The sequence below is a fragment of the Brachyhypopomus gauderio genome, chromosome 12 (genome assembly GCF_052324685.1).
Source record: "Brachyhypopomus gauderio isolate BG-103 chromosome 12, BGAUD_0.2, whole genome shotgun sequence".
In the NCBI taxonomy this organism is placed as follows: domain Eukaryota; kingdom Metazoa; phylum Chordata; class Actinopteri; order Gymnotiformes; family Hypopomidae; genus Brachyhypopomus; species Brachyhypopomus gauderio.
In genome coordinates, this window is record NC_135222.1 from 3,880,133 (window position 1) to 3,907,412 (window position 27,280).

The 27,280-nt window shown below is 48.9% G+C and overlaps 1 protein-coding gene and 1 long non-coding RNA gene across 7 annotated transcripts in view; one reads left to right on the forward strand and one right to left on the reverse strand.

Annotated features, from left to right (window-relative positions):
• The window catches only part of celf5a (cugbp, Elav-like family member 5a), a 136,938-nt gene that overhangs the window by 52,372 nt on the left and 57,286 nt on the right, over positions 1–27,280 (reverse strand). For all 5 annotated transcript variants that reach the window (XM_077024452.1, XM_077024450.1, XM_077024451.1 and 2 more), the window contains one exon: positions 6,809–6,857. In XM_077024452.1, the coding sequence (XP_076880567.1) occupies positions 6,809–6,857 (49 nt within the window). The remainder of the gene's footprint in view (positions 1–6,808; positions 6,858–27,280) is intronic.
• Positions 9,801–18,522, forward strand: LOC143528654 (uncharacterized). Of its 2 annotated transcripts, none has more exons than XR_013134511.1 (3): positions 9,801–10,118; positions 11,573–13,062; positions 17,430–18,522. It is a non-coding gene; the product is annotated as an uncharacterized LOC143528654 (long non-coding RNA). The 2 variants fall into 2 exon arrangements; XR_013134510.1 differs by lacking the exon at positions 17,430–18,522 and having other exon boundaries at positions 11,573–11,677; positions 12,682–13,610.

Below are 27,280 nucleotides of genomic sequence, written 5' to 3' on the forward strand. Positions count from 1 at the left end.
CTCATTCCTAGAGGTCCCTGATACAGCGTGTGCCAAGACTCTTAGGTTTTAAAGCTAGAACAGCATGAGACTGTTGCCTTGTGGTCAATTTTCAGTCACTGATGAATCACACTATGGCACTGAGGGTCAGTGCCAATTTACGAAATGAGGACAGAGGAAACAGCAACAAGGAACAATATTTACAGACATCTGCGATCTTTCGCCCTCTTAGTGGGGCTCTCATCCATTAAGGCAGGTGTGAACATTTTGATTTGAAATATATGGGTATCGTGCTATAGGTAAGCACATTTAAAGACATATTTAAGAAAACGTGCAAAAAACTAGAGAAAATTCCTTGAGAACTCAGAGATTGAGCTATCAACATTCCTAATCCTTGTCCTCTTCTTTCCAAAAACCCCTTTATTCCCAAAATCCCATTTCGTTTCATCCAGTGCGTATAGCTAAATGTTGCTCACTTTCAGGAAATAAAAACCATGAGAGAGAGTCTCTGAATGCCTTGTGCGTGTTCCATTCACCTGACTCCTTTGGAGGGTTTTAGATCCTTCAGTCAGAGGAAATTGACCGTACAGAATTATGGCGTTAAAATAACCCAAAAGAGAGTGCATTCATTGAAAAGCTTTCGATGCTTAAGATATACCTGGATTGTTTCCTTTATTGTCCTAAGCATGCCAAACTCTCTCTCTCTCTCTCTCTCTCTCTCTCTCTCTCTCTATTTAGGGCACATAAAAGAAAGCAGGGGCAAGGACATGCACAGGTCCATATTTTAATCTGATAAAGCTTTTTGTAATGCGCACAAAGGATTCAGGTCAGTTTTGATTCCATTTAGATGTAGAGGATTTGGGAGGAATTAATGAGAAATAAAAAGTCTTTTATTTTCTTCTGCACGCCACTAAGACGGAACCAAACGTCTCCGTATAAAACATCTGTTATCAAACACAAACTTGCTCATGCCATAGCGGAAGTCTCAAAAGCAACATTGAAAGCACGAACAAATGCTACCAAGACAAGAAACGCGCTGGTGCTTAGCATTTCAGTGTCATTTAAAATGAAAAAATGCAGAGTGGTTGGCTAACCACCATAAAAACACTGGCCAGTGGCTGAGGGTCTGTGGGTGTATAGGAAGGTCACAGGAAGAGGATGTCTAAAACGGTTCAGGCAACGTGGATGTAAACAGCCACTACTGCTACACTTTTCTTGCCCAGTCAGTGATTCGTTTCATTCTGGTGCGGCAGAGACAGGAGCCAAAATATCAGAACCGTGTTACACTTCCTTACCGACGGGCACATGCTATATTTACCTTTTGGGTGCTTTACTTCTGATTATAATGTAAACAAGCTGAACTCTCGTGCTCTGGCTCCTAATGTATTGTTGAGGCAGAAACAAGTTACAAATGACTTATATAATAACTCCAAACTTCCCCCACCAGAAGTGGCACATCAAAATCCATTGTTGCGAAAAGCTGAACGTCTCCACCTTCTCTTCCCGTACATTTGAGAACGCGACTTTGTCAGCAGCTTGGGATTTTACATGTAAATTTCATCGATTTGATTTAGTGTACTTGTGACAAAAAAAAAAATCCTTGAGCTATTTTCTGGCATGTGCATTGTGTGGGAATCCTACAGTAATCCGCTCAGATGGTGCCGGAGCTCGGCGGAATGTTCTGGGAGCTGCTGCTGGGTGCGGCTGGTCTCAGTGCAGCCCTGTGGCTAGGCACATCTAATCTCCTCCCATCTGCTGATGGAGCCGCTCAGCCGCGCTGCGCCCTGAAGCCGGCCCCGCCCCATCTGGGCTGCTCGGACCCACTGCCGGGCCTCTCTGACCTGCATGTGTGTGTGTGTGTGCGTGTGTGTGTGTGCGTCTGAAGGAGACTGTCACTGCTGCTTTTAGAAAGGCACGTGGCGTTCTGTGTCGCAATCTTGAACTGTGGGTAAATTGAAGGGTTGCCGGGTTGTCGGGGTGACAGGGAACGTTTATGAAACATCTGGACGGGTGTGTGAGAAGCGAAGCGTGCGTTTGTGAGGAAGTGAGGGTGTGTGGTGGGAGGATATGAGTGTGGCCACACATATGTGCACCCATACATGGAGCTGTGTGTGTGTGTGTGTGTGTGTGTGTGTGTGTGTGTGTGTGTGTGTGTGTGTGTGTCTGCGCGTGCGTGCGTGCGTGCGTGTGTGTGGGGCAGTAGGTGCTTTAATGAGGAAGCGGCATAAGAAGGAGTGTCATTAGTGCTGTGAGAGAGAGCAGCTTGGTGATTGCAGTGATTTGGCTCTGGTCCTTCTGACCCAGCCGGCCAATCAGAACACCCGGAGAGCCTCCTCCAGAGCGCGTGCAATCAGCAAGCCCACAGTCACAGAGGCCTCTCGACAACAACCTCCCAGCAACACAACTGGCCAACTCTCAGCCCGCTCACATGAATAAAGATTGTAAGGTAATGTGATTCCATCACAGCAACAGCAAGGCCCCTATGCAGCTTTTACATACTCTAAAAAATATACTTACGATGCAACAATCACGTGACGTAGGATTGCTGTATAAATACGCTGCATATTTGCCCCTCAAATTAGGGCTTTGACTGTACGCATAAAGGCGTAATAAAAAAAAACCCGTGGAAGAGGAGGCATGGGGCCATCTGGCCCTCCACAGGAGCCTGGAGGCTGGGAATGGGAGGCCCGTTGTGCTGGGTGGCATCCCCAGACCAGTCCTCACATCGCTCAGGGAGAAGAAGACGGGTTTCGCTCCTCAAGGTGATTGTGACTGTGATAAGGGAGCAGCTCTTATTGGGGGTGACAGCAGAGGGAGTCAGGGTGGCTGACTGGATAACCTTGTGTCTACACATCCATCCACCCCCACCCTAGCCCATCTCACACACACACACACACACACACACACACACACACACACACACACACACACACACACACACACACACACACGCATACACACACACACACACACACATGCGCGCACACACACACACACACACACACACAAGCACGCATACACACACACACACACACACACACACACACAAGCACGCATACACACACACACACACACACACATGCGCGCACACACACACACACACACACACACACACACACACACACACACACACACACACACACCACACCCCTGCCTTGCCTCAACAGGAAAACAGTCTGCTGGGCGGAATTACTTCTCAGCCAGAGGAAAACGAAACACGATTTCTGACCTTTCCATCCTCAGCTTCAGTAACCTTCTGGGCCCCTCCGCTGCGCCCCACACAGGTGCTGCAATGAACGTGTGTTGTTATGCATGTGTATAATCAGCAGAGAGTGTGTGTGTGTGTGTGTGTGTGTGTGTGTGTGTGTGTGTGTGTGTGTGTGTGTGTGTGTGTGTGTGTGTGTGTGTGTGTGTGTGTGTGAGCTACAGAGAGAATACGTAGGCGTTCTGCTAAGAAGGCATGATTCTGAAGACTGACGGCAGCACTGTGCTGGGAATTTGAATTACTACACTTGCTAAGTTCTTGAGTTAAAGCTCTAGTGTTTTTTTCCCCCTTTTTAGAAATTTTTTCAATTTTCAATTTTCAACCTATTAAGTCTCCTTTTCCCCAATCCTTCTAAGTCTTCTCCATCTCATTGTAAATCTTCTCCCACTGACAGTAAATGGTTCGGTTTGCATGCATGACGGTGGGTGCGCGTCTTCTGTGTAGGAGACATTTTCACCACTCCGAGTCTTCGGGCTCAAGAATACTTTAAGTGCTGGGGCCTCGTATGAGGGATTAGCACAACCTTATCCTCCTCATCCTGCTCCAGGTAGCCTCCTATTTACACCCAGCCGAGTGCAATCTAAGCAAGCAATCTTGAGTTTCTCTCCCTCTCCGCAGGAAAATACACAGCACTTCCACCATGCTGCCCTCTCATTTGCCCTTTTCCTCATCCAAGGCCGTGCTGTTCAGCAGAAGGGAGTCAACAAAGCTATTTAATGGAAGGGTCTGAGTGATTTTGAGCTTCTTCTTTTTTCTTTTCTCCAAGCTGATGTGAAGCACAGATCTTGAGCCTGTAAAGTGGCGTGTGCGGGAGTGTTCTACTACCCCTGGGTCCTCCCTGCTGGACTCGTTATTCCAGTAAGGAACACGTGGATGCTCTGTGTTTCCCCCGGGGTCGGGGTCTCCACTTTGAGGTGTGTGAGGGAGTGCGAGCGGGTCCAACCCTCCTTCCTGCGGCCGGCGGGGAGCGGCCGGCCCGAGCCAGACCGGAACCAGGCAGGGCGCTGTGGTGTGGGCCGAGCGGCCCCGGCTGTGTACGTGTGTGGGTAGGATATGGCATGGAACCAAACCCTGACTATGGGCTACCATCAGTCTGAATCGGACCAGCGCCGGGCTGCGGGACAGGCGGACAGACAGAGGTGCAGTTTAAAGAATGGAAAAAGCTTTTTTTGGACCCAGTCAAAAGAAGAGGGGCAGGTGAGTGTTTGAGGGGCAACTGGACAAAGAACAGGGCATATGGAGTGTCGAAATCAAAGTGTCTAAAGCTGATTTATCCTCTGTTAGGGCTCAAGGGCCTCCGAGGGGCATTGAACAGCCCTTCAAAAAGCAATAGCAACCACCTTTATATCCAGCCAGTGCCAGTCATCAGCCTTGTCTCTGAAGCAAAATCAATCTGTTTCATATTGGAGCACCAGGGGAGAGATGAAGAGAGAGAGAGAGAGAGAGGGGAGAGAGAGAGAGAGAGAGAGAGAGAGAGATTGGACGAGGGTGTGTTAGAACGGGTAGTGTTCAATAAACATACGCTCATGTAGAAGAGTAAAAAGGAAAACATGGATGATGCATTGGAAGTTCTCAGTCATATAATTCTTCATTTTAATTTTCAACACTCACAGTCCCACATGCTTTCCACCATTATGAATTACTGGGCCAGTAGAGTGAAAAGCTGCCATTTCACTGCACTTACGTTCTAGTTCTAGACTATTTCCTCAACAAAATTGTTTCCTCTGTAGTATAGCAGCCAAGACGAAAGTTTCATCTGCATTAAGTGTGCTAAAATGATAATTGCTTGCTACTGACAGCAGTAATATCACAACCAGTTAATGTGTCCTCATAAATTCAAGGTTGCAACCTGTCATAATTCAGGGTATTTTTAAATGATAACCACCATCTTAATTTAACCAGGCAGCATGTCAAGCCGATAAGCTATCGAGTAGATTTTTGTGCACATGAACAGCAGAGGCATCTGATTGTAATAATGAAAAAAGAACTGAGAGGGTAAATTTAATCACATTATCTTTGCAGTCTTAATAACTCGAGACAGATAGTCCTTCTGGGCAGAGGTTTCTTGAGGTTTAAAAGGGCCCTTCTGAGAGGACACGAGTTTGCTTTTCCCTTCAAAGAGGTGCAATGACCTTTAAACCAACTAATGAGATTAAGAGAGTAATTAGAACTGGGAGCATCATGAGTTCCTCCAGCTAACCTGCAACAACCCCAGAGAACAACCACTGTCCATCCTGGGCACCATCTCGCCATTACTGCGAGAAACATAATTAAGGTCTGTTTCATGGATCCCCCACTACCTTGGGGAGCGAAGGACATGCGTGAGAAGATCGAGATCTTCGTCGCAGGGTTCCCAGAGCTGCCATGGAGCGACCGCTTGGGGTGGCGGTCTGCACGGGGGCGGACCCGGGGGGTGGTTAGAAATCCTGCCAAACCGTTAAAGTCACACTGGTGTTGGATTGCTCCTGAGGTGCTACTCTGACCTGTTCATTTAAGATGATGTGTAACTATTGGGTCCGGGCTAAGCATGCTCTCCATCTCAGGCAGGATCACCAGGAGTCAGGCAATAAGGGAGTCTGAGGACAGCCAAGCAGGGTCTGGGGAGAGCTAAAGTTGGCCACTTGCAGGGAAGCCCAAAGACAGCTGAGTGTCGTGGTTAATGCGAACACACACCTCCACAATGGCAAAATCAATGGGGCTTTATGGGCCATCAGTCTCCACAGAGGAAGACCTGCCTGTCCGCTACTGGGATGGACCATTTGGGCAGTGGGAAAACCAGGAAGCCAAATTGGGAAAACGTAGTCTTAAGAACAGCCGAACGTTCCAGTACATGTAATGAGCTGGCTGGCTCCTCAAACCCATGACCACAACTAAATGTTCACCAGGAGAGCTGTGCTTAAAATCCTAGACTCTCATTCACAGCCTATCATGCAGAATAAACCCAACAACCCATGATACATGCGCATCATCTTCTCTCTCCATGAATGCATTTCCACATACACAAACCAACCATCCCCCCCATCAAACAAACAAACAAACAAACAATCACATGGCAGAGTTCAAAGGAGCCTAAATTAAGGATGAGTAAATGAAGGTCTTGGCAAAAGCTCCAACTGTAATTGATTGCTTGGCCACCTGTGTGTCTCCTCTGCATACCCCCACTTCCCCATAGCGTTTACACCTCTTGTTTACAATATACCCCTCCGCTTGACCAGACATCTAGTTGGGAGTTTGGGGCCCGGGGCCCCCGTCCCAATATCCTGGCTAATTACTTTTTAATTTACAGTGTGTCGTTAATGGGCTTGGCAGGGGAGGCAAGGTTAGACAGGCAGCAGAAGCCACATCCCTCTCTGTTCAGTAGAACCACGTCCTCCTTAATTAAAATGAATACTCCGGACATCCATCAGACCGACAGAGAGCGAGAGGAGGAAGAGAGAGAGGAGGACAGGCAGAGACACGAGGAGTAAGGAGGCAAGGCTGAAGGGGGATCAGACGCAGCCATATAATAACAAAAAGAAGAGCAAAAGAGAGAAGGAGGAAGAGGGAGGGGAGAGAGGCGGCTACCTCCACGGCTCTCGCTGTCAGCCGGCTTCACCTGGATGGGCCGTGTCATCTGTGGAAAGAGAAAGAGCGGAGAGACAGAGGGGTTAGTGGGGCCACGTGAGGTCTGATCGCATCTGACGACGTGAGGTCTGATCGCGCCTGACGACGCGAGGTCTGATCGCGACTGATCACGTGAGGTCTGATCACGTGAGGTGTGACGACGCGAGGTCTGATCGCGCCTGACGACGCGAGGTCTGATCGCGCATGATCACGCGTGGTCTGATCGCGCCTGATAACGTGAGGTCGGATTGCGCCTGATGACACGGTCTGATCCCACCTGATCACGTGAGGTCTGATCACGTGAAGTCTGATCGCGCCTGATCACGTGAGGTCTGATTGTGCCTGATCACACAAGGTCTGATCCCACCTGATCACACGAGGTCTGATCCCACCTGATCACGCAAGATCTGATCGCTCCTGATCACACGCGAATCCTACAGCCCTGAGACTCGACTGCGATCAGCCGGCCCCGCTGAGAAAGAAAAGAAAGTTTTTCTTCCACACGTGATGCCACAGTGGCTGGAGAGCACGACAGTAATGGCGCGGGCAAAGTGAAATGCAACAACAATAAAAGTGGCGCGGCCTCGGGGGAGCGGGAGATCAATGCCGACCTATTGATCCCCGGCCCTGTGGCTGTGCAGAGTGTCTGTAAGCGGAGAATTCTGTGGTTAGGAGGCTCACAGTAATCCACTAGAGCCTGATAAGAATGGCATTTGCTGGATTAGATCCCTCTGTCACTACAGTCTTTAGGTGCTGCGTTTTCTCCCAGTATTTCTACACCTTGATCTCTTTTTCATTATTTTTGTCGAGGTTGACTAGGTTTTCCTCACTTTCTCACACTGCCCTCACCTAAGCAAAAAAAAAAAAAGAAAGAGAAGTTTCACACCCTGTCCCGTGAAGAGCTGAAGAGCACAAGTGTCTTTTAAATAAATCAATATTTATGCATCTCTGAGGACTAATTAAAGACCCAAGATGTCAGAAGATTGAATGACCGGCATGGTTTCGATGTTCAGATTCCTACAAGTACCATGATTTAAAACAAACACCAAATGGCCAAATGCAAACTGAAATTGAAACGTACAAGTCTTATGTACTATAAATATCTATAAAATCCAAAGTAAAGTATAAATGTACTATAAAAATGAAAGAATGTAATAATTTAGAATAATTCACACCAAAAAATCATTACAACTCACATTGCAACTAAAGATACTTTGCAAGAAACAAGAGAGTCATGAACCCTTTATAGTAATTCTCCATCGACTCAGGGGCTTTGGATCGATCCATAGCAAACTGTTCATAGCAACACGGGCGGAATTCTGATGAAGAGCTGTGATGTGCTGTATTGTGCCAAACCTTCCCAAATTCGTGCTCGTAACAGCCTTCTCAGCCATCTGAAATCTCTTTATTACCGCGCCACCATTGCTCCCACATGCACTCGGACTCGGAAAAAAAAAAACCCTGAAAGTCCCTGAAAAATATCTGAGGATGTCCAGGATCAACATTTTTCCTCTCTCTCCAACATATTTTCTTTTACTGTCCAACTCTGGAGGCGAACTGAAAGAGGTCAGTTTTAAAGACAGGCCAGTGCCATAAAAGCCTGACTTGTTCAAGGAGAAACACCATAATGGGATTTTAAAACGGCTTAATAACATGCTGATATATGGGTGGAGAGGGCCAAGCCAGATTCATTAAGTGCTAAACATATCCATTTTCACCTTGAGGAGCTGAACAACCTTCCTCAAAGGAATTATTCCATAAATTTATCCATCGTAAATAATAACTAGCTGGGGCTAAGTCCATGCGAGAGAGGGGGAGAGGGTACGATAGTGTGCCTTCTTGGGCTTGGGTTTACCTCTGCCGTTTTGTCTCGGGCCCTGTGATTAATGTCACTAAGGTCACAGCTGTCCCAAAGTTTCAAATAAGAATGATAACTAGTTCTTCCTTGCGGCTCACTTAATTGAAGAGGCCTGCTCTTTTTTCATCGAAAGTGCCGGTCATAAAAAAAAATAAAATAAAATAAAAATGAAAAAAATCGAAGCAATCTCCCGCACTTGACATGACACACAAACATTGGTGACTGGTGAATGTGTTGCGTCGGACGGAATGGCCGCCTTCTGGAACACGACTCCGGGCGCACGCACCACTGCCGGTGGAACGTCCCGTAATGGAGACCGTGACGGCACACGCGGCCCGGCCGATTTTCCCGCAGTCCCGCAAGTGCCTCGACGACGGCAAGTGCCCATCACGGAGATGAATTTCACAGACATCGGTCTTACTCGCAAGCTTTATGGAGGCCTGTCTGAAACTAGTCACTGTCCCGGCCATAAAATGCAGCAGTAATGGGCTATTTGTTTGCGGGCAATGCCTTCAAACCCCCCCCCCCCCCCCCCCCCCCCCCATCTCCTCCCTCCCCACCAAAGCATGTGGGGAATCGACGACTTTCAGTTTATTACATTTTTCTCACCTCTAATGGCACGGACAGACATCTAACATGCGCACTCCCCGTTATTATATGCACAGTCACAACACGCGCGCGGGTGCGCCCGCACTCACACACAAAACAAAGACCGACAGTTGATGAACTCATGCTGTTGTCAGGGAAACCATTTAGCCCGGGTCCTGTGAGAGCTCTCTGCCTTTCTCCACCGCTCCATGTGTTCCCTTTCCAAACCTTCTTTACTCATATGATAAAACGGGGGCACCGGGGGGGATTGCCTTATGACGCCTTTCTCCGCAAATCACAACATGTGCTCTAATTGTGATAGATTCGAGGAGGCTTCGGCTGCGTTTGAAACAGTCAGTGTATGAAGGTGGTGGAGCAGGGGTGGGTGGAGGGGGGTTGGGGGGGGGGCTGTATAGGCAAAGGGAGAGAGAAAAGAGAGCACGAGAGATGCCTGCAGCTGACAGATAAGATTCCTCCTCAGCTGAGCGACATTTCTTCGGTCTAGACTCCACCCTAATGCCCCCACACATATGCTGATGGAGTCAGGCTAGCAGAAAGACACACTCAGACACGCCGCGCCATGCTCTCCCCGCGGTGCGTAGCACGGCAGAGTTCCCGCGTTCTCCAATCTGTTGTTTGAGCTCGGCGGAACAATCCGGAACCCCCCCCCAACCGACAGGAGGGCGTCGACCGCTCGTGATGACACACACGCCGTCTCGTTCTCCCGCGGCTACCGCAGCCTCTCTTCAACGGCCTCTGGATGCGATCTGAACGCGGCCCGTTTTGGGGGGAGGTGTTAGCACCTGTCTCCTCCACCGCACATAGGTAATGCCAGTGTTTACTATAGCGGGATAATGTTTTTGAAATGCCGTAAACAAAGGTGTGTGTGTGTGTGTGTGTGTGTGTGTGTGTGTGTGTGTGTGTGTGTGTGTGTGTGAGTGTGTGTGTGTGAGTGTGTGTGTGTGAGTGTGTGTGTGTGTGTGTGTGTGTGTGTGTGTGTGTGTGTGTGTGTGTGTGTGTGTGTGTGTGTGTGTGTGTGTGTGTTGGGGGAAGAGGGGCAGCTATTCTGAACAGACATAATGCCTCACCTCCTGTAGTAACGTCTGATTACGAACTGCTGAGCCCCAGTGGATGTAAATTCAGAACAATCAGTATATTACAGGATGCTGGGAGCCAAATCTGGCCCGCGTCTCTTTGCTTCCATATATGACAAATGTGCAATAAATCTAGTGTTGGTTTTTGCAGGGTGGTGTGACTATTCATACAAGGAGCAGCTGGTGGAGACAATATTAATGGCTTTCTTTTAAGAGTCAGACAACAACCTTAGTTAAGGTGTAAAAAGTGTACAAAAGCAAGTTTTTTTCTTTCTGATAAAGGACTCAAATAACAGTTACATTCTGTGCAGGCACACAGAAGAACACAGTCCTATGAGTGTAAATGAGCTTTTCGGGTGTTACTCAAACTCTCATATGTAGCATTCTGCCCATCAAACTTCATTTTTTGTTTTCTTATAACACATCTTATTACCTAAACTTAATAATTCAGCATGTAAAAGTCCCTCTAAAAGAGTATCAGGAGGAATAAATATATGCAGAGTATGCAGACTAAGGCCAAATCTGAAGTTGGCTAATATTCTTCTCAAATGACACAGTCGAAGCTTCTACAGTGGCTACATAGACAGGTGTGTGTGTGTGTGCATGTGTAAATCCAGCTGAAGTGTGCGATAACAGCCTAGCCCCTATCCCCTCATCATTAATAAGCATTTGCAGGCCATCAAAGCGGCCTCCCTCCCCTCTGTTGCACCTAATAGGGGAATAAACATGTTCAAATGGAGCATCCCAGCTGTGATAATTAATATTTCCAATTATTGATTTAAAAGTGTGCTGAGTGGTGACAGCCCAGGGCCTGAGCTCACCTAATAAATCTATTACACTAGAGGAAGGAAGAGGGAGACCGAGAGAGACAGAGAGAAAGAGCGCGATGGAAAGAGAGGGAGGGAGAGAGAGAGAGAGAGAGAGAGAGAGAATGCCATTTCTCCTCTTCTGGCTCAGGCGTGGTTAGATTTGATTTAATGAGTAATTCATTTGTTTTCTGGGTCCAGTTGGAAGGAGAGAATAAGGCGGAGGAACGTGAGAAAACAGATGAGCAGCAAAGAGAAGCTAAGAAAGAACTGAACTAAGAAAGAACTGCCTGTGCACATACTACACTGTTTGTTTGTGTGTGTGTGTGTGTGTGTGTGTGTGTGTGTGTGTGTGTGTGTGTGTGTGTGTGTGTTTAAGATGGTTCCCTTCCAGCACCACTGTGGAACTACTGATAAGAGCTTGACTGCCCTGGCTTGTCAAAGGCAGGATCCAAAGCCAAGAATTTCTTCAGATCCACTCTGGGTAAGACCCACTCACGGCTGGAGCGGCGTCCACAGTACCTACTGACTGCTGACATCACAAACATCTAAAACAACTTCATTCTTCTTCGTGGCTCCTCACGGTGCTTTCACAAAGGTCACTCCGACAGCTATATAACGGCGAGTTAGCATACTCAGCATCAAATCTGCATTTTAGAAGTGCTGTCCCGAATTTTCACCAAGGTGAAGTCTTTCTCCTCTTAGCGTGCCCACACCTCACTGTGTGAAAAAGACCCTGACCTTTACAGCGATGAGATGGGAGTATGTTCAAAGCACCTCGAGGGGCCCGGTTCCACCCTGGCTGGACTAGGGACGGGTCATCCTGCCTCCAGCAGGCAGGCCAATCTCCAGGTTGGGCAGGGGTAACAGAGATTAACTAGAGTAGTACAGATACAGGCAGACAGAGACAGACAATGGGACGGTGGGTGAGGGGTTGGGGCTTGAGATACTCCATTCCAAGAAACCATTGCAGCTCAAAGCAGTTGAACTTTCGTCATCTGCAGAAGCTTCAGTGCTGCATGTTCTGATCTCCTCTGCCCGTCTCCTCTTTCCTTTCACCTCCTAAGCTTTTCCCACAGAGTAAAACAATCATGCGTGATTTGCTTAGAGTGAAATAGTGAAAACAGGTGCACCACTGTTCTGGTTTCATGTAGTGAGCCATTCTACCAGTCTGCACCCCTGGTCCCGCTCTACACCGCGTCCCTGCCCACCCGGAGCCCCGAGATCGCGGGACCGTCCCGGAAGCGGTCAAAGCCGAGCTGCAGATTGTGACAGATTACGGGGTACTCCCCTGGCCAGTAGGCAGTCGACACAACTTCCCAGCCAGTGACCCATAATTCCCGGCGCACCTATGCCGAGTTGACGTTTCTTTAATGGGCTGCGGACCTCCGGCGCACCCCCGCACCCTCCGCTAAAGCACGCGCCCTGCTCGGAGCAATGATAGCCTATTAGCAATTCACCACGGCTTGCACTTTTTGCCTTACCCAGCGTGAACCCTGGCTGGCCCGGGCCCTGTACCTCCCCACGTGGGACGCTCCAGCAGCGGGTTGGGACGAGGAGGAGGAGGAGGAGGTGGAGGAAGAGGAGTGGGTTCAGCGGGGAGATGGTAGAGAGAGGAAACTGGTACAAAGGTGGCAAGGATATAAAAGAAGAGTACTGAAGGAAAGATGTGAGGGAGAAACTCTTGGATCATGGTAAAGGAGGCTGGGATATGTAGTCCATGACTGAGACTGGGGGGTACTGCCTACACCATATAAAAGAGCTCCACTCTGGTCATAGTGAGGAGAATATAGTCCTGGAACAGCCTGAACGTTTCTCCCCTCTTTTACATAGCACTGAAGCCCAGTTCATCAGTGCATCTTTCCTGAGGTATGCCTATCCATTTATCTCTCTTTTCCATTTATCCTTTCCAAACACACATACACACACACACACACACACACACACAGAAACACACAGTTGCCTTAACAATCAATAACAAAACAACTGACTGTCGTGTGATCAGTGTTTCATGGAATGAGTGTCTGTACATGTGTGTGTGTGTGTGTGTGTGTAGAGATCAGGCCAGAACTCAGAGAGGCTCCAGTATGCTCAGTCCATCTGCCTCAAGTTCTAATCCAAGGATACATCAGCAACCCAGCAATACACGCTACACTTCCATACGCAGACTGGATACGCCCCTCTAAAGCACCGCCCACATTTACAGACTGGATACGCCCCTCTATAGCACCGCCCACATTTACAGACTGGATACGCCCCTCTATAGCACAGCCCACATTTACAGACTGGATACGCCCCTCTATAGCACCGCCCACATTTACAGACTGGATACGCCCCTCTATAGCACCGCCCACATTTACAGACTGGATACGCCCCTCTATAGCACCGCCCACATTTACAGACTGGATACGCCCCTCTATAGCACAGCCCACATTTACAGACTGGATACGCCCCTCTATAGCACAGCCCACATTTACAGACTGGATACGCCCCTCTATAGCACAGCCCACATTTACAGACTGGATACGCCCCTCTATAGCACAGCCCACATTTACAGACTGGATACGCCCCTCTATAGCACCGCCCACATTTACAGACTGGATACGCCCCTCTATAGCACAGCCCACATTTACAGACTGGATACGCCCCTCTATAGCACAGCCCACATTTACAGACTGGATACGCCCCTCTATAGCACAGCCCACATTTACAGACTGGATACGCCCCTCTATAGCACAGCCCACATTTACAGACTGGATACGCCCCTCTATAGCACAGCCCACATTTACAGACTGGATACGCCCCTCTATAGCACAGCCCACATTTACAGACTGGATACGCCCCTCTATAGCACAGCCCACATTTACAGACTGGATACGCCCCTCTATAGCACAGCCCACATTTACAGACTGGATACGCCCCTCTATAGCACAGCCCACATTTACAGACTGGATACGCCCCTCTATAGCACAGCCCACATTTACAGACTGGATACGCCCCTCTATAGCACAGCCCACATTTACAGACTGGATACGCCCCTCTATAGCACAGCCCACATTTACAGACTGGATACGCCCCTCTATAGCACCGCCCACATTTACAGACTGGATACGCCCCTCTATAGCACCGCCCACATTTACAGACTGGATACGCCCCTCTATAGCACCGCCCACATTTACAGACTGGATACGCCCCTCTATAGCACAGCCCACATTTACAGACTGGATACGCCCCTCTATAGCGCCGCCCACATTTACAGACTGGATACGCCCCTCTATAGCACCGCCCACATTTACAGACTGGATACGCCCCTCTATAGCACAGCCCACATTTACAGACTGGATACGCCCCTCTATAGCACAGCCCACATTTACAGACTGGATACGCCCCTCTATAGCACAGCCCACATTTACAGACTGGATACGCCCCTCTATAGCACAGCCCACATTTACAGACTGGATACGCCCCTCTATAGCACAGCCCACATTTACAGACTGGATACGCCCCTCTATAGCACAGCCCACATTTACAGACTGGATACGCCCCTCTATAGCACAGCCCACATTTACAGACTGGATACGCCCCTCTATAGCACAGCCCACATTTACAGACTGGATACGCCCCTCTATAGCACCGCCCACATTTACAGACTGGATACGCCCCTCTATAGCACCGCCCACATTTACAGACTGGATACGCCCCTCTATAGCACCGCCCACATTTACAGACTGGATACGCCCCTCTATAGCACCGCCCACATTTACAGACTGGATACGCCCCTCTATAGCACAGCCCACATTTACAGACTGGATACGCCCCTCTATAGCACAGCCCACATTTACAGACTGGATACGCCCCTCTATAGCACAGCCCACATTTACAGACTGGATACGCCCCTCTATAGCACAGCCCACATTTACAGACTGGATACGCCCCTCTATAGCACAGCCCACATTTACAGACTGGATACGCCCCTCTATAGCACAGCCCACATTTACAGACTGGATACGCCCCTCTATAGCACAGCCCACATTTACAGACTGGATACGCCCCTCTATAGCACAGCCCACATTTACAGACTGGATACGCCCCTCTATAGCACAGCCCACATTTACAGACTGGATACGCCCCTCTATAGCACAGCCCACATTTACAGACTGGATACGCCCCTCTATAGCACAGCCCACATTTACAGACTGGATACGCCCCTCTATAGCACAGCCCACATTTACAGACTGGATACGCCCCTCTATAGCACCGCCCACATTTATAGCCCACTGGAATGCAGCCAATGGGGTAACAATTCCATTTTTCTCACCTATTTTATGGACAGGATCATATCATGATGGAACTTACAGGTTACGAGTAATACATAAGATGTCGTAAAATGTTACATTGTGCAGTTGCAGTTTAAACGCTGTCAAACACATCTGCATCATTTACATAGTAAACAAAAATAACTGGCCTTCATCTTCATCTTCACTGCTGTCTCAGTTCTGGTTGTGTGTCAAAGGCTCCTTCTCAAGCAGTCTCCCATTTAATCAGTGTGAGGGCCAGTGGTAAAGGCCTTTGTGTGGCTGACCTGAGATCAGAGCTGATGTTAGACTGCAGGCCACTACAGCACCTCTGACAGCACCAAGACGGGGCGGCCAGGTTGAACCGGGGCCTAAAGCGAGCATCTATGTTAGCTTTCTGCAGCGTTTGATGAGCGTTACAAAATGCGAGCATGTATGTGAGCGGGGGCAGGACTCACGACGTATCTGGGTCACTTCATGTCGGGGGGTGAGGGGGATGGGGCGGGGGAGGTTGGATCAGGACCGCTGAACCAGGAGAGCCCCTCCTTTAACTTCTCCTCCCCCCACAATGGGCCTCTCTTCCTGGGCATGGGCCTGCTGGCTCGGGGCCACTGCCTCCAGCAGCTCTGGCATCCTGGCTCGGCCCGAGTGCCGTGGCCCGGCCACAGCCAGTTCCATATGCCGCGCCCAGCCCTGCCCCCACCCCTCTGCTATCTAACTGACAGATGCCCACCACCCGCCATCCAGGTCAGGACATTTGCATCCATCCATTTATTCATGAGGCTGCACTTAAGGTGGACTTCTTAGTCAATGCTGATATACAAAGAAAGAGAAAGAGGATGAGAGAAAGAGAGAGGGAGAGAGAGAGAGAGAGAGAGAGACGGAGATGCTGCACTCAGCGTGAACTGAACTACCACCTCCACCCACTCCAAAGCCCCTGCTTTGCTGTGTTTAATAATTTAATCAGATTTAATAAAGGTCACACACTCCCCCAGCTCTGTTGGAAGGGGTGCGGAGCCGTGCTTACCTTCGCCGTGCCGACGCACTCGCTTCCTCCACCGAGGAACCGAGGAACGCCAGGCCTTCACGGGTCAGCGTGGCTGTCAGGACGTTACCCTGATCACGGCTAAATGGAAGCGCTAGCGCTAATGCTTCCTTCATGCTACACACAAACCATAAAGGTCCCGGGACTTGGGACGGGACTTGGGACCAGGGACGGGACCAGGGACGGGACTTGGGACGGGACAGGACCAGGGACGGGACCAGGGACGGGACCAGGGACGGGACTTGGGACGGGACCAGGGACGGGACCAGGGACGGGACCTGGGATGCTTCACTGTATTTCTGTTTACTGTCAATAACTGACCAAATGGTTCTTCCATAGCTGCACGGAAAACATGAAAAAATAAGAATAAGAATGAATGAGAAAGGGGGGGGAGGGACTATATAGAGGAAAGGAAGATGAGGAGTAGCAAAGGAGTGGAAAAAAAGCAGGCTAAAGAAAAGATATGTGGCCCCTGTAGTTCATCTTCATCTGCTGCTCGTCCCGCGCCAGACCTGGTGAAATAAGTCCTGTTGAAAATCAATGCGGACCTTAAGAGGTGTGGAGGTGACCCGTGCCACACAGGTGGCCTTTGTGGGCTGCTAAAATCCACACTTGTACTGCTAAGTAGAATTAATGGGGTGATCGATTAGCTGGAGCAGCACACATGCCTTATGGAGCAGGGGGCCGGCCCGAGGCGGGGCCGCAATGAGCCGTGGAGCCCCAGCTGTTTGGGCCAGAGGACCGGGCCAGTTCAGACCGCCCAGAGAAAGAGCACAAACCAAAGGTTTTCTAAATAGTGTGTGTGTGTGTGTGTGTGTGTGTATGTGCGAGTGTGCTCTTTCTTAGCAAGGGACTGATACAACCGCATTTTCTCTCTCTCTTCCCCCCTACCAAAGCGTTTTGCTACCCAGGTGCCACCCTTCACCTAAACCACACGGAGGACTTCCAGTAGTGAGAAGGTGTCGGACACTGGTGGCGTCCTGTGGAGATAAAACACTCTGCTCCATTTGTGAGAGGGCAACCCCAGAAAATGTCCACACCTGATGCTCAGTGTCCATCTTGAAGTGTCCAGAGTTCATATGTGAAAATGTTCATATGTCTCTCACAAACGGTTGGTCAGATTCGATTTTGTTTTAATTGAAACTATTGCACTATATTGTGATAAAAATGATGAAGGCAGAAATGTTAAACAGACAATGCTAGTGAAAATAATGAAGAACAAAAAGACAATAAAAATCACACAACTTTAATGCCAATAGAATAATGCAGCCTTTATTCATACAGACACACACACACACACACACACACAAACACACACGCACATTTTAGTGTGGGTTTGAATCAGTCAGGGTATGAATATTTTCACTTTTTCATTCATTCTGTCCCACAGACTTGAACAGTATTTCAGACTTTACAGCAAAAGCCTCTCAATCTGAATATTATTCTAATATTCGTGCATTTCCTCTTGTTTATTCTTTAAAAGTTTACCTTGGACGGCTTTGGGCTCCAGAAAGCTCTTTAAAAACAACTCCAGTGTTTGATCAGCCTTCCTCTCAACTACAAAACACAGTGTGAAGGAAGGAGCTGTTTTGGATGAGGGTGTAAAGCAGAGAAAGGCACCTCCCTGATCCATATCAAACAGTCACGCCAACACAACCTTTTTAGATGCTCAAAACATAACAAATCTTGTGCGTGCGAGCATGTGCGTATGCACCCATGTGTGTGTGTGTGTGTGTACGTGCATTTATGTACAAAAGTGTGCCTATGAACGTATGGTTCAGGAATGTATGCGTGTGTGTATTTTGTTTGTGTGTTTTGAAAGAGAAGGCATAGAAGATTTTATGTACCTATGACAAGCACGCTAAATCGGCCTGCTCATTTATAATGTATATCATGGGTGTGCGAGAGATTTTTCATGCATACCAAATGTATGAAATACAGCACCAGAAAGTGTCTCCCTAACATGGGTGTGTGTGTGTGTGTGTGTGTGTGTGTGTGTGGGGGGGGGGGGGGGGGGGGGGGGGGGGGAGGTGTTGGATCACCCCGTAGGCCGATTTCAATATTCTGTACTGTTTGTACTTTCACACTGTTAATTTATATACACCGGGTGTTCATGGGTGCGATACTTAACGGTGGGAGTCAAAAGGATTAAGTGCCTTATGACTATGTGTAAACACGGTTAAGATTATTCAAATTGCGCTCGGATACGGCAGCTTTGAAGCAGCGGCCGTGTTTCAGAGTCGGGCTTCTTCGCTGAAGAATGCCTTTCAGATCCCGACAGTTAGCGCACGCTGGCTGGCGAATAAGGGATCGGTCACCAAAGCGGTCTAATAACGCTTTAGCGGGATTACCACGCCGCACACTTGTGGACTCACCTTCCCTCCGTCCTCCGGCCACGGTAAACGGCTTAGACAGCCACCGCAGGCGTCGCATTTCAGACCAGAAAGGAGGAAGAAAGAGAAAAGATTAAAAAAAAAGAAGAAAGAAATAAACATGACAAGTGGCCACTTAACTGCAGACTCCCCCACTGAAACCTGATGAGCCCTGGGTCTCGACGAAACTTCAACAAATGCTAAGTGACATGCTTAAGTGGTTTCAGGTTGCGCATCCGGGGTAATTCACTAAAAACACAAATGAGGCAGAAGCGGCTGCAGGGGAGGGAAACCGATAACTGTTCACCCATTCAAATGAGAGCAGAGACAGAGTGCGCTCCTCCTCGCGCCCCGAGCGCCGCTCTATTGACCGGCCCGGTGCCATCGAGCGGGGAGCTAAACAGCCTGTATAGACATCATGGATTTTCCTCATTGAGGATCAATATCAAATAACCCCGCTGTTCACTGGCAATTATGGCCCGCGTCCAGCGTCTCGAGGCCTCTTTATTCGCCGTGCCCGTGGCTGGATGTGACCTTCAGGCCTGCGTTTCCCGCTCGGCGTTCTCGGGGTGTGGCGTGGTGAGGCGGGCCGGGCTTTGGGGAGATTCTAATAGAAGCCCCGTGGGAGGGTTGCGGGGGCATCTTCCATGACAGATCAATTATGGCCACTCCGCCGGGCTTTGGGCCAGCTCTGCTCGCTAGGCCAATAATAGAATCCCAATGTCACCGCTGACATCAGGGGCGGGACAGGTGGGTTCTAGCTTGGAGGAGCTGCAGCCAATGGCCCCAACTGCAGACCAGCCACTTGACCTACATGAGGAGGGCAACTCTCATTTCACACGGCCTACCAGAGTGATAGACGTCTACCCACCTATCACATAGACGTAGCTCGTAATGCCCCTGGGTTTCCCCCATTGATCTTTGTGCTGGAAGCAATGATTGCCTCTCACAGACACGGTGAAGTCGAATGTGGCTGAGATACGCTCCACGTTCTCCAACCTGCCCACTGCATTGATGAGGTGATGGGGAGTCCCGCCAAGACAGCCTCCTGTACCTCTGCAGCTGGCCCGTGGCACCACAGGCCCCGGGCGGTGAACGGAGCTTGTTCTGGTGGGTTTCTCTCGGCAGACAAAAGCTGGGGTATGCGGAGGGGAGCGAGAATGAATTAGAACGTGTAGGGGGTTTAGAACACATCCCAGGGAAGACCAGAGGTGACTCTGCCAGCAGCTGTTTTATACTTTTTTGATTAAATGACGTATGGTGGTTGATCATTGGTAGGAGAAAGAATTGCATTCCAAAACCCACAGATGACACTTGTTTTGGGGAGCTCAGCGTTTCCCTCTGATGTAAAGCAAGGTGATTTTGAGAGGGACATAAACTAGGGGTCCTGTGAGTGTTTAAATTAGATCTCTCTCTCTCTCTCTCTCTCTCTCAGCAGTGTTCCTGCCTGGCTGTGGTGTACTGGGCATTATCCATCTGTCTCTTTCTCTCCCTCACTGTACTGAAACACTCTCCCTCACTGTGTACTTTTTTAAATCCAGCATAGTTGGATGCCACACCGGTAACACCCACAGCTAGTGCCAGGGTCTTTATATTCACTGCAGACAATTAGACTTATTCCTGCTGGCAGAGAGGCAGAGAGAGAGAGAGACAGAGAGAGAGAGAGAGAGAGAGAGAGAGAGAGAGAATGTGGTTGCGATGAGCGGTTGTTTGACAGGGCCGACGTGGAGATGGAAATGTGGTAATTTGGAGTAATTCGGCGACGTGTCTGCAGTAGCCAGCCCTGCCTGTCTGTCCGACGAAATAAATGGGGTCAGCCGTGTGTGATCGGCAACTTTCATTTATATGTAAATGACCCCTGTCGCTGTAGCGGCAGCAAGAACGCACGCGCACGCGCACACACACAAACACATGCTATCGGACACAAACACACACACAGAGCACCCCAAGCTCTATTTCCTGTGGGCGCGCACACACACACATTCATGGAGCCCAGTATATTGCTCTGCTACTGGGTCCATGTTTGCTCAGTGTCAAGCCAAACTGCATGCTCAGTGTTATAACTGGAACACATCACCGAGGATCTTTGTCAAAAATGACTAATTACCTGATGCTCCTGTCAGTATCACCAGTGTGTCAGAACGTCACGAGTTCATCCTCACATTGACACTGACGATATATTGCACTGGTTCACTGTGGAAGTTTATTACTGTTTCAATCTCTTAACAAATTTCTACTGACCGCAGTAGACCGGTGTCATCTTAGACAGAAATCTCATTCAAAGGTTTCAGTCACTGCACACGATTCTCACAGCCATCAGTTTAATTAATCAGGTGACCACACGTGCCTTCTATTTGTGGTGCATGCTGGGAAAATGAGGCATGTGTTATTAAAACTAAGCTAAGGCCTGTTTCCTCTCGGTTTAAGTAGACAATCCCCAGTAGAGTCCTGCAGGCATTTCAGCCAGACATGCATCTCCCTTGCTGAAGCGTTATGTTTACCTTGACTCATTCACGAGGGCAGACCTCTGAAAATGTATCAATGTTTCAATTTCACTTTCAATCTATTTTCCTAGCAACTAATTCATGTCCGAGCTCTAGCTGAAATATGTAAAATTGCATAATGCATAATTTGCATCTTTTGTTATGATTTTTTAAGCGCAGTAAATAATTCATACACTAAAATAAATATATCTCCTCTATGGATCACAATAAATGCGACATGATGAGAAAAAAATATATTTGTTTGCTTTTATAAATGTGAATAATGTATGATGCATGTATATTCTTTGCTCTCATAGCAACGTGTGATGTACTTTAGTAGATTTGCTTTTAACTTGCTGGTCGTGGAATGCTAACAACAAATGAAGAGTACGTGATGAAATGTTTTTGGGGTTTTTCCTTTCTGTCTCTTGAAGACTTCTTCAAGTCCAATCTCCATTCTCATCTTAATGCCCCGTCCAATCACTCCGCATACTTACACAGCCATATTCCTGCTTCCACCAATAAGAGGAAAGCTGCCCCTGCAGTGAATGCTGGGAAACCATGTGCCGCCTTTAGCCAATAGGATGCTTCCATGCTGAGCTCAGATTCTGGTGAACAAGAGCTGAGTCAATGTATGTCACGTTGCATTTCATCTCTGCTGCCTGCACAACACAGGCCGGGTGTTTCCAGCGTCTCTGGCTCTCTCTCCCTCCCCTGCTCTCTCCTGCGAGAAAACAATAAACCCCTCTCGCGCAGAAGCTGGAAACCAAAGCTAATAAATTCGATGGGGAGATAGGGCTGAGCTTCCTGCACACACCCCTTGCTTTTCTGGAAAGAACATCGCAGCATTCATTTACCGCCATTAAAGGTTAATGTGGCATTTTCTGTGGCCCGTGGATGCAGGCAGGGCCCGGCAGGGGCTACCGTGTCTTCTGGCTGTTCTGAGTCACTGATTAACTCGCTGCCTCTTAAACTCCTCAATGGCTCTCTTGCGTCAAGCCCTTGCTGGGGCCTCCTTCCTGTCTTCATAACCTACTCATGATGACCACATCTGCTCCACGGAGATCCACAGCACCACTTAATCCAACACAATTTCAAGCAAAACCTCTGTCTAGGGCCGCAAGGGATGCTAGTGTAGAATAGTAGAATAACATGAGTTATTCTCTCTTTTTTGGCTCGCTTTGATCGTCTTAAGAAACGAAATGAGTTAAGAACTCATGCCACTGACTAAAGTGTCTCAAATCAGCTCATCTCCTTGATCGAATAACACCATGTGTGTGTTAATTTGTCTTGTTAAGGTTCTGTGTACCACGCTTTTTAAATGGTGGGTTGTAAAAACATGGCAATGAAAAGAAAAAAAAAAGATTTCCTGGTAATTGAATTAGAAAATCTTTTGTTTTAGACAAACCCTGATCTGCCCTGAACCCAAGTCTAGTTCTGCCCGGCTCCTGCTAGCAGGAAAAGATACCAGACAAGAGAGCAGCCACAAAGTGCAAAGAACTGCTAGGAAAAAAACTACGAAAGAAATATCCCAGCATGCCTCTAGGCAGCCCCTGGAACGCCGAGTTTCAGGATGGGTCTGACAGCACCCGGCACCTAAACCCAACCCCACGACACCCGACGTCGGCCTCTCCATCCGGCCTGCGGGATGAAGACTTCAGGGACAGCTGGAATAGCTCTAAAAAAAATATATATCGCTTCTGTGTGACTACAAAGCTTATGATGGAGGCTCTTTTCCTTTTCTACATGTGCTCTGGTGAGATAACTGTCATCGGCGGAGTGCCGGCTCCACCTAGGCTGGCCGGGCCCGCCTGCCTCCACCCGGACTGGGCTTCGCCTTAGCCTCAGCGCTAAAGGCAAGGGCCTTTAATAAAAACATCAGTAGCCGCTTCTGAGGAGAAACCTATGAGGAAAAACAAGCTGTCAGAACATGGGCACACTAGGGAGAAAAAGGAGGGACACTGTAGAAAAATACAGAGAGAGAGAGAGAGAGAGCAAGACGAAGCATGACACAGATCGTGGTGTGGGGAGGGTACTGTCGCCATGGAAACATCTGACCTTTAAAGGTGATGCAAAGTTGAGCAAAGTTCTTTCTCTCCCTCACTTAAAGGGGACTGACATTTAATAGTCCCCACAGGTCAAAGGAGGGTAACAAACACCAAATAAAGGCTGCCAGCTGCTGGAATAAGAGACCGCTATATTATCAACACCCACCTTAGCTGTGGTTTTGTCGGTGTCTCTCGCTCTTTAGAGGCCAGGGCCACATTTGCAAGGTCGGGGTGAACACCTAGATATATGTGCTCCTACACAACCTGCAGGCTTTCTGGCCCTCATCTCGACAGCAGGACTGCTTCCAGAATTAGCCATCAATCTCTGTGGGTTTCTTCCATACTGGTCATCATTTAAGATCCCTGACCCTCTGTGAACATCAGGCACTAACCTCTACTCCTACTTTCTATCATCTCCATGTTGTATCCCTTCAACACACCACCTGTGTCGATTCTCCCTCAGCAGGAGCTTATCAGTATATATTATCATTTTCAGGAACCATTGTCCAAAGCAGAACATTGAACAAAAGCAGGCAGGAAAAGCCAGTACACACCAACACAAATAAACCATAAGAAACTGGGAAGCAACACAGCTCCACAGTGCCTGACACACAAGCCCGACTTCACAAAGCCAGGAGTCCACAAACAAGAAGCAGGTGTGAGCAGGTGGTGCGGGGGGCAGGGCTTCGTCTGGTGTGGACCAATCAGGAATGGGGAAACTAGAGCAGCCGTTCTTAGGGCGGAGCCACCCAAGCAGTCTTTCTGGATTATTAATTTTTGGTTAACAAAAAAGGAGAAAAAAAATTACTCATACAAAAAATTTTTTTTTTACTAAATATTACCTGCAAAAATGCCTTTGCAATATCAACCAGCTTTGTCCACAGAGAAAAAAAAATCCTCAAGGGACTCATTAAAGCTGCCAAACCGAATTTTCATCCAGCAGATGGCACTGTATCTCCAAGCCAATGAAGTTCATAGAACTTTCAAAAGCCCTGGAGGCAAGGCAAAACAAAAAAACAAACAAATGTCTTAAAGATGCCTACTGTTGAGTTGCTGTCTTTCTTTCAAGTACACACTTTTGGGCTAGTACTGTGCAATTATTCCAAAACATCTAAGCCTTTTTTGTTTGTTTTTATTTTCCCTTTTAATTATTTCCCGACACCATTCAGCAGCCCATTCTGCGATCTCCGCTATACGAGAGGTTTGTAAACAGTACTGCTTAGTGCCGACACCGAAAACAACAACAGTGGCAGATCTAGCCGTTCTGAGAGCACACACCATTATTGCTCAACTACACGTTATTTACAGAGGAAATGAATCTTCATATAGGCTGGACTGTCTATTCCAGATTTATTTTTACCAGATTCCCCCTGAACAGACACTCCATCAGCAAGGCCACACATTTGACCCCATTGAGGGCCAATGGGCACATTTTAAAGGAATCACGTGTATAAAGAGCTGCTAAGTAAACAAAGCCAGTTATTTTCATAACAGACAGCTCCATGAGATGGAAATAAATGAGAAAGAGAGGGAGAACTGTGTCTGATATAACGCTGTGCCCCTGGTCTCCTGGCCCCCAACACCCTCCTCTAACTGAAGAGTATCAAGCCAAGCCAGGGCAGCGGTACAAACAGCAATCACCATAATTAAAGCCTCCCGGAGCTGTAGGTGCAGAACTGGGGGGAGGCAAGGGTTGTGGGGGGGGGGGGGGGGTGTCTCACAAGAGCATCGCCAACAAACCCCTCAGCTAATTACAGATTCTGCCAGGGTCCATCTATGTGCTCGTACACCTTTTATTTCTGGCATAATCTCTTAGTAGGTTTTTCTCACATCTCATAACGAGCAGGTTTATTACTTCAGACAGAGAGAGCAGAGGGAGGAGAGAGAGCAGAGGGAGGAGAGGGAGCAGAGGGAGGAGAGGGAGGAGAGAGTGAAAAGAGCAGAGAGGGAGGAGAGTGGGGAAGGATAGACGGAGGAGGGGCCAAACAGAGGTGGGGCCCAGCAGAGGCGGAGCCAAACAGAGGCGGGGCCTGCAGTTAACGTCTCCAGCATGTGTGCGGCTGAAACGCAATTAATCCGCCATGCGATCGGCAGCCACCTTCAATAAATGCCTAAGCGTGTGCATTAATTAACATCACACTGGGCCCGTGCTGACATATCCCAGAAGGCACCTGAGGAAGGGATGGAGAGACAGAATGGAGGAAGAGGAGGAGGAACAATCCTGTCTTCCAAATTTACCAATCGGGAAGTTTCTTATCGATTTGGAGAGGAAGAGTCAAAGCCAGCCGGACAGGATCGCTCCTCCGGACGGATGGCTGAGAAGGAGGAATCAATCTGTCAGTCAACCCTGGACTGACTCTCTGTTGCAGGCCCGTCTCGGGGCCTGGTGCTCGGGCAGCTCCCTTTCCCCGGTGCTTCTGGAGAAAGGGGAGAGTGTGGGATAAGGCTGCTTAGCCAAGCCCCATTAATCTCCTATCTAATAACAGTGGTAATGTTACACATTATTGAAGAGAGACAGACCAAATGAACTAATCTGTTATGTGATCTGGGCTCTCCCCGCACGCAAACACGCTCCACTCACAAGGACATTTATGGGAGGGAGACAGAAATAGGATGGAGGGGACATAGAAGGGGGGGGGGGGGGCAATGGAGGGTCGACAATGTGAAATATTTCCTGATATCGACCCACTGGTTAGGGACATGCATAGATTTCTGTATCTGGAAGATAAGTGGCTTTGATAAAGTAGGTTAGCATTGATTAATCCATGAAAACTTGGAACTGCGGAGTTGGGAGTTAATGAGTTAGGTTTTCTATTGCCCCCCACACACACACACACACACACACACACACACATAATCTCCTGTATATTTACCAGCACCAAAGCACACCACAGCTGCCTATTCATCTGAGTGACGTGGGTATTTGGTGGGTATCAAGCAATCACTGAAGTGGCTAGTTAGTTAGTTTTTGTGTATCCACAATGCAGTGGAAATGTAAGAGCCCGGCCACGCCACGTCCGCAAACGCAGGTGTGAGTGGAGGAGGTTCGCGCGGAGCTTTGTTACATGTCCACAACTCCACGATCACGCTGAATAAACAGCCTCCGTCCCAGTCGTGTGGCCCAGTCATTCGCTTTCTGTAAGCTGCAAGCAGAGATGTAGGGGCCAACCATGAGGGAAAACCGATGGAGCACGGACACGTTCTGGACTCTGGTGCTGATAATGAATCTGGAGGCAGCTGGGGCGAATACCCCAGCCTCGGCGAGGCAGGTGTGGGCAGTTGGAGGCATATGTGGACCCACACCTGTTGTGCACCCACATCCAAGTGGAGGAACCGGGTCTGGTATCCAGGTCCAGCGGGAACTGAGCTTTAAATTCCACTGTGTAGAGCTGGGGTTTATTTTTGCTAACTGCACTAAAGGATCCCGCCAGCGAGCTGCAGCGGGCTGAAACGTGGGTGGGGCCTCTTCCCCCAGCCCCTCCCACCACTGACCAGCCCATGTGACAGTGAGACTTCAGCACAGACGAGGCGACGGCTCCAGCACATCTGCCCGCATTAGCACCTCTTTATCCGCGCGGCGGGCCGGGGGGGTTTGGGGGGGGGGGGACCATCTTCTGTGTTCTGTAAGAGCAGGAGTGTCACCTCTCGCTCCGAGCCACGGTGGGGGAAACGCCCTAAAACGCCCTTGTGTTGCGTGAAGGCCGGAGGGGGGGCACAGCTGTGCTTGCGGGGGCTGCTCTCCGCGGCTCTGTTTCTAATTCCCTTCGCCCTGGCTTTCCTTGGGTGTAAATCAAATACAACCCCAGGACCACACCCCCCCTCCTCCCCCCCCCTCCCCCCCCCA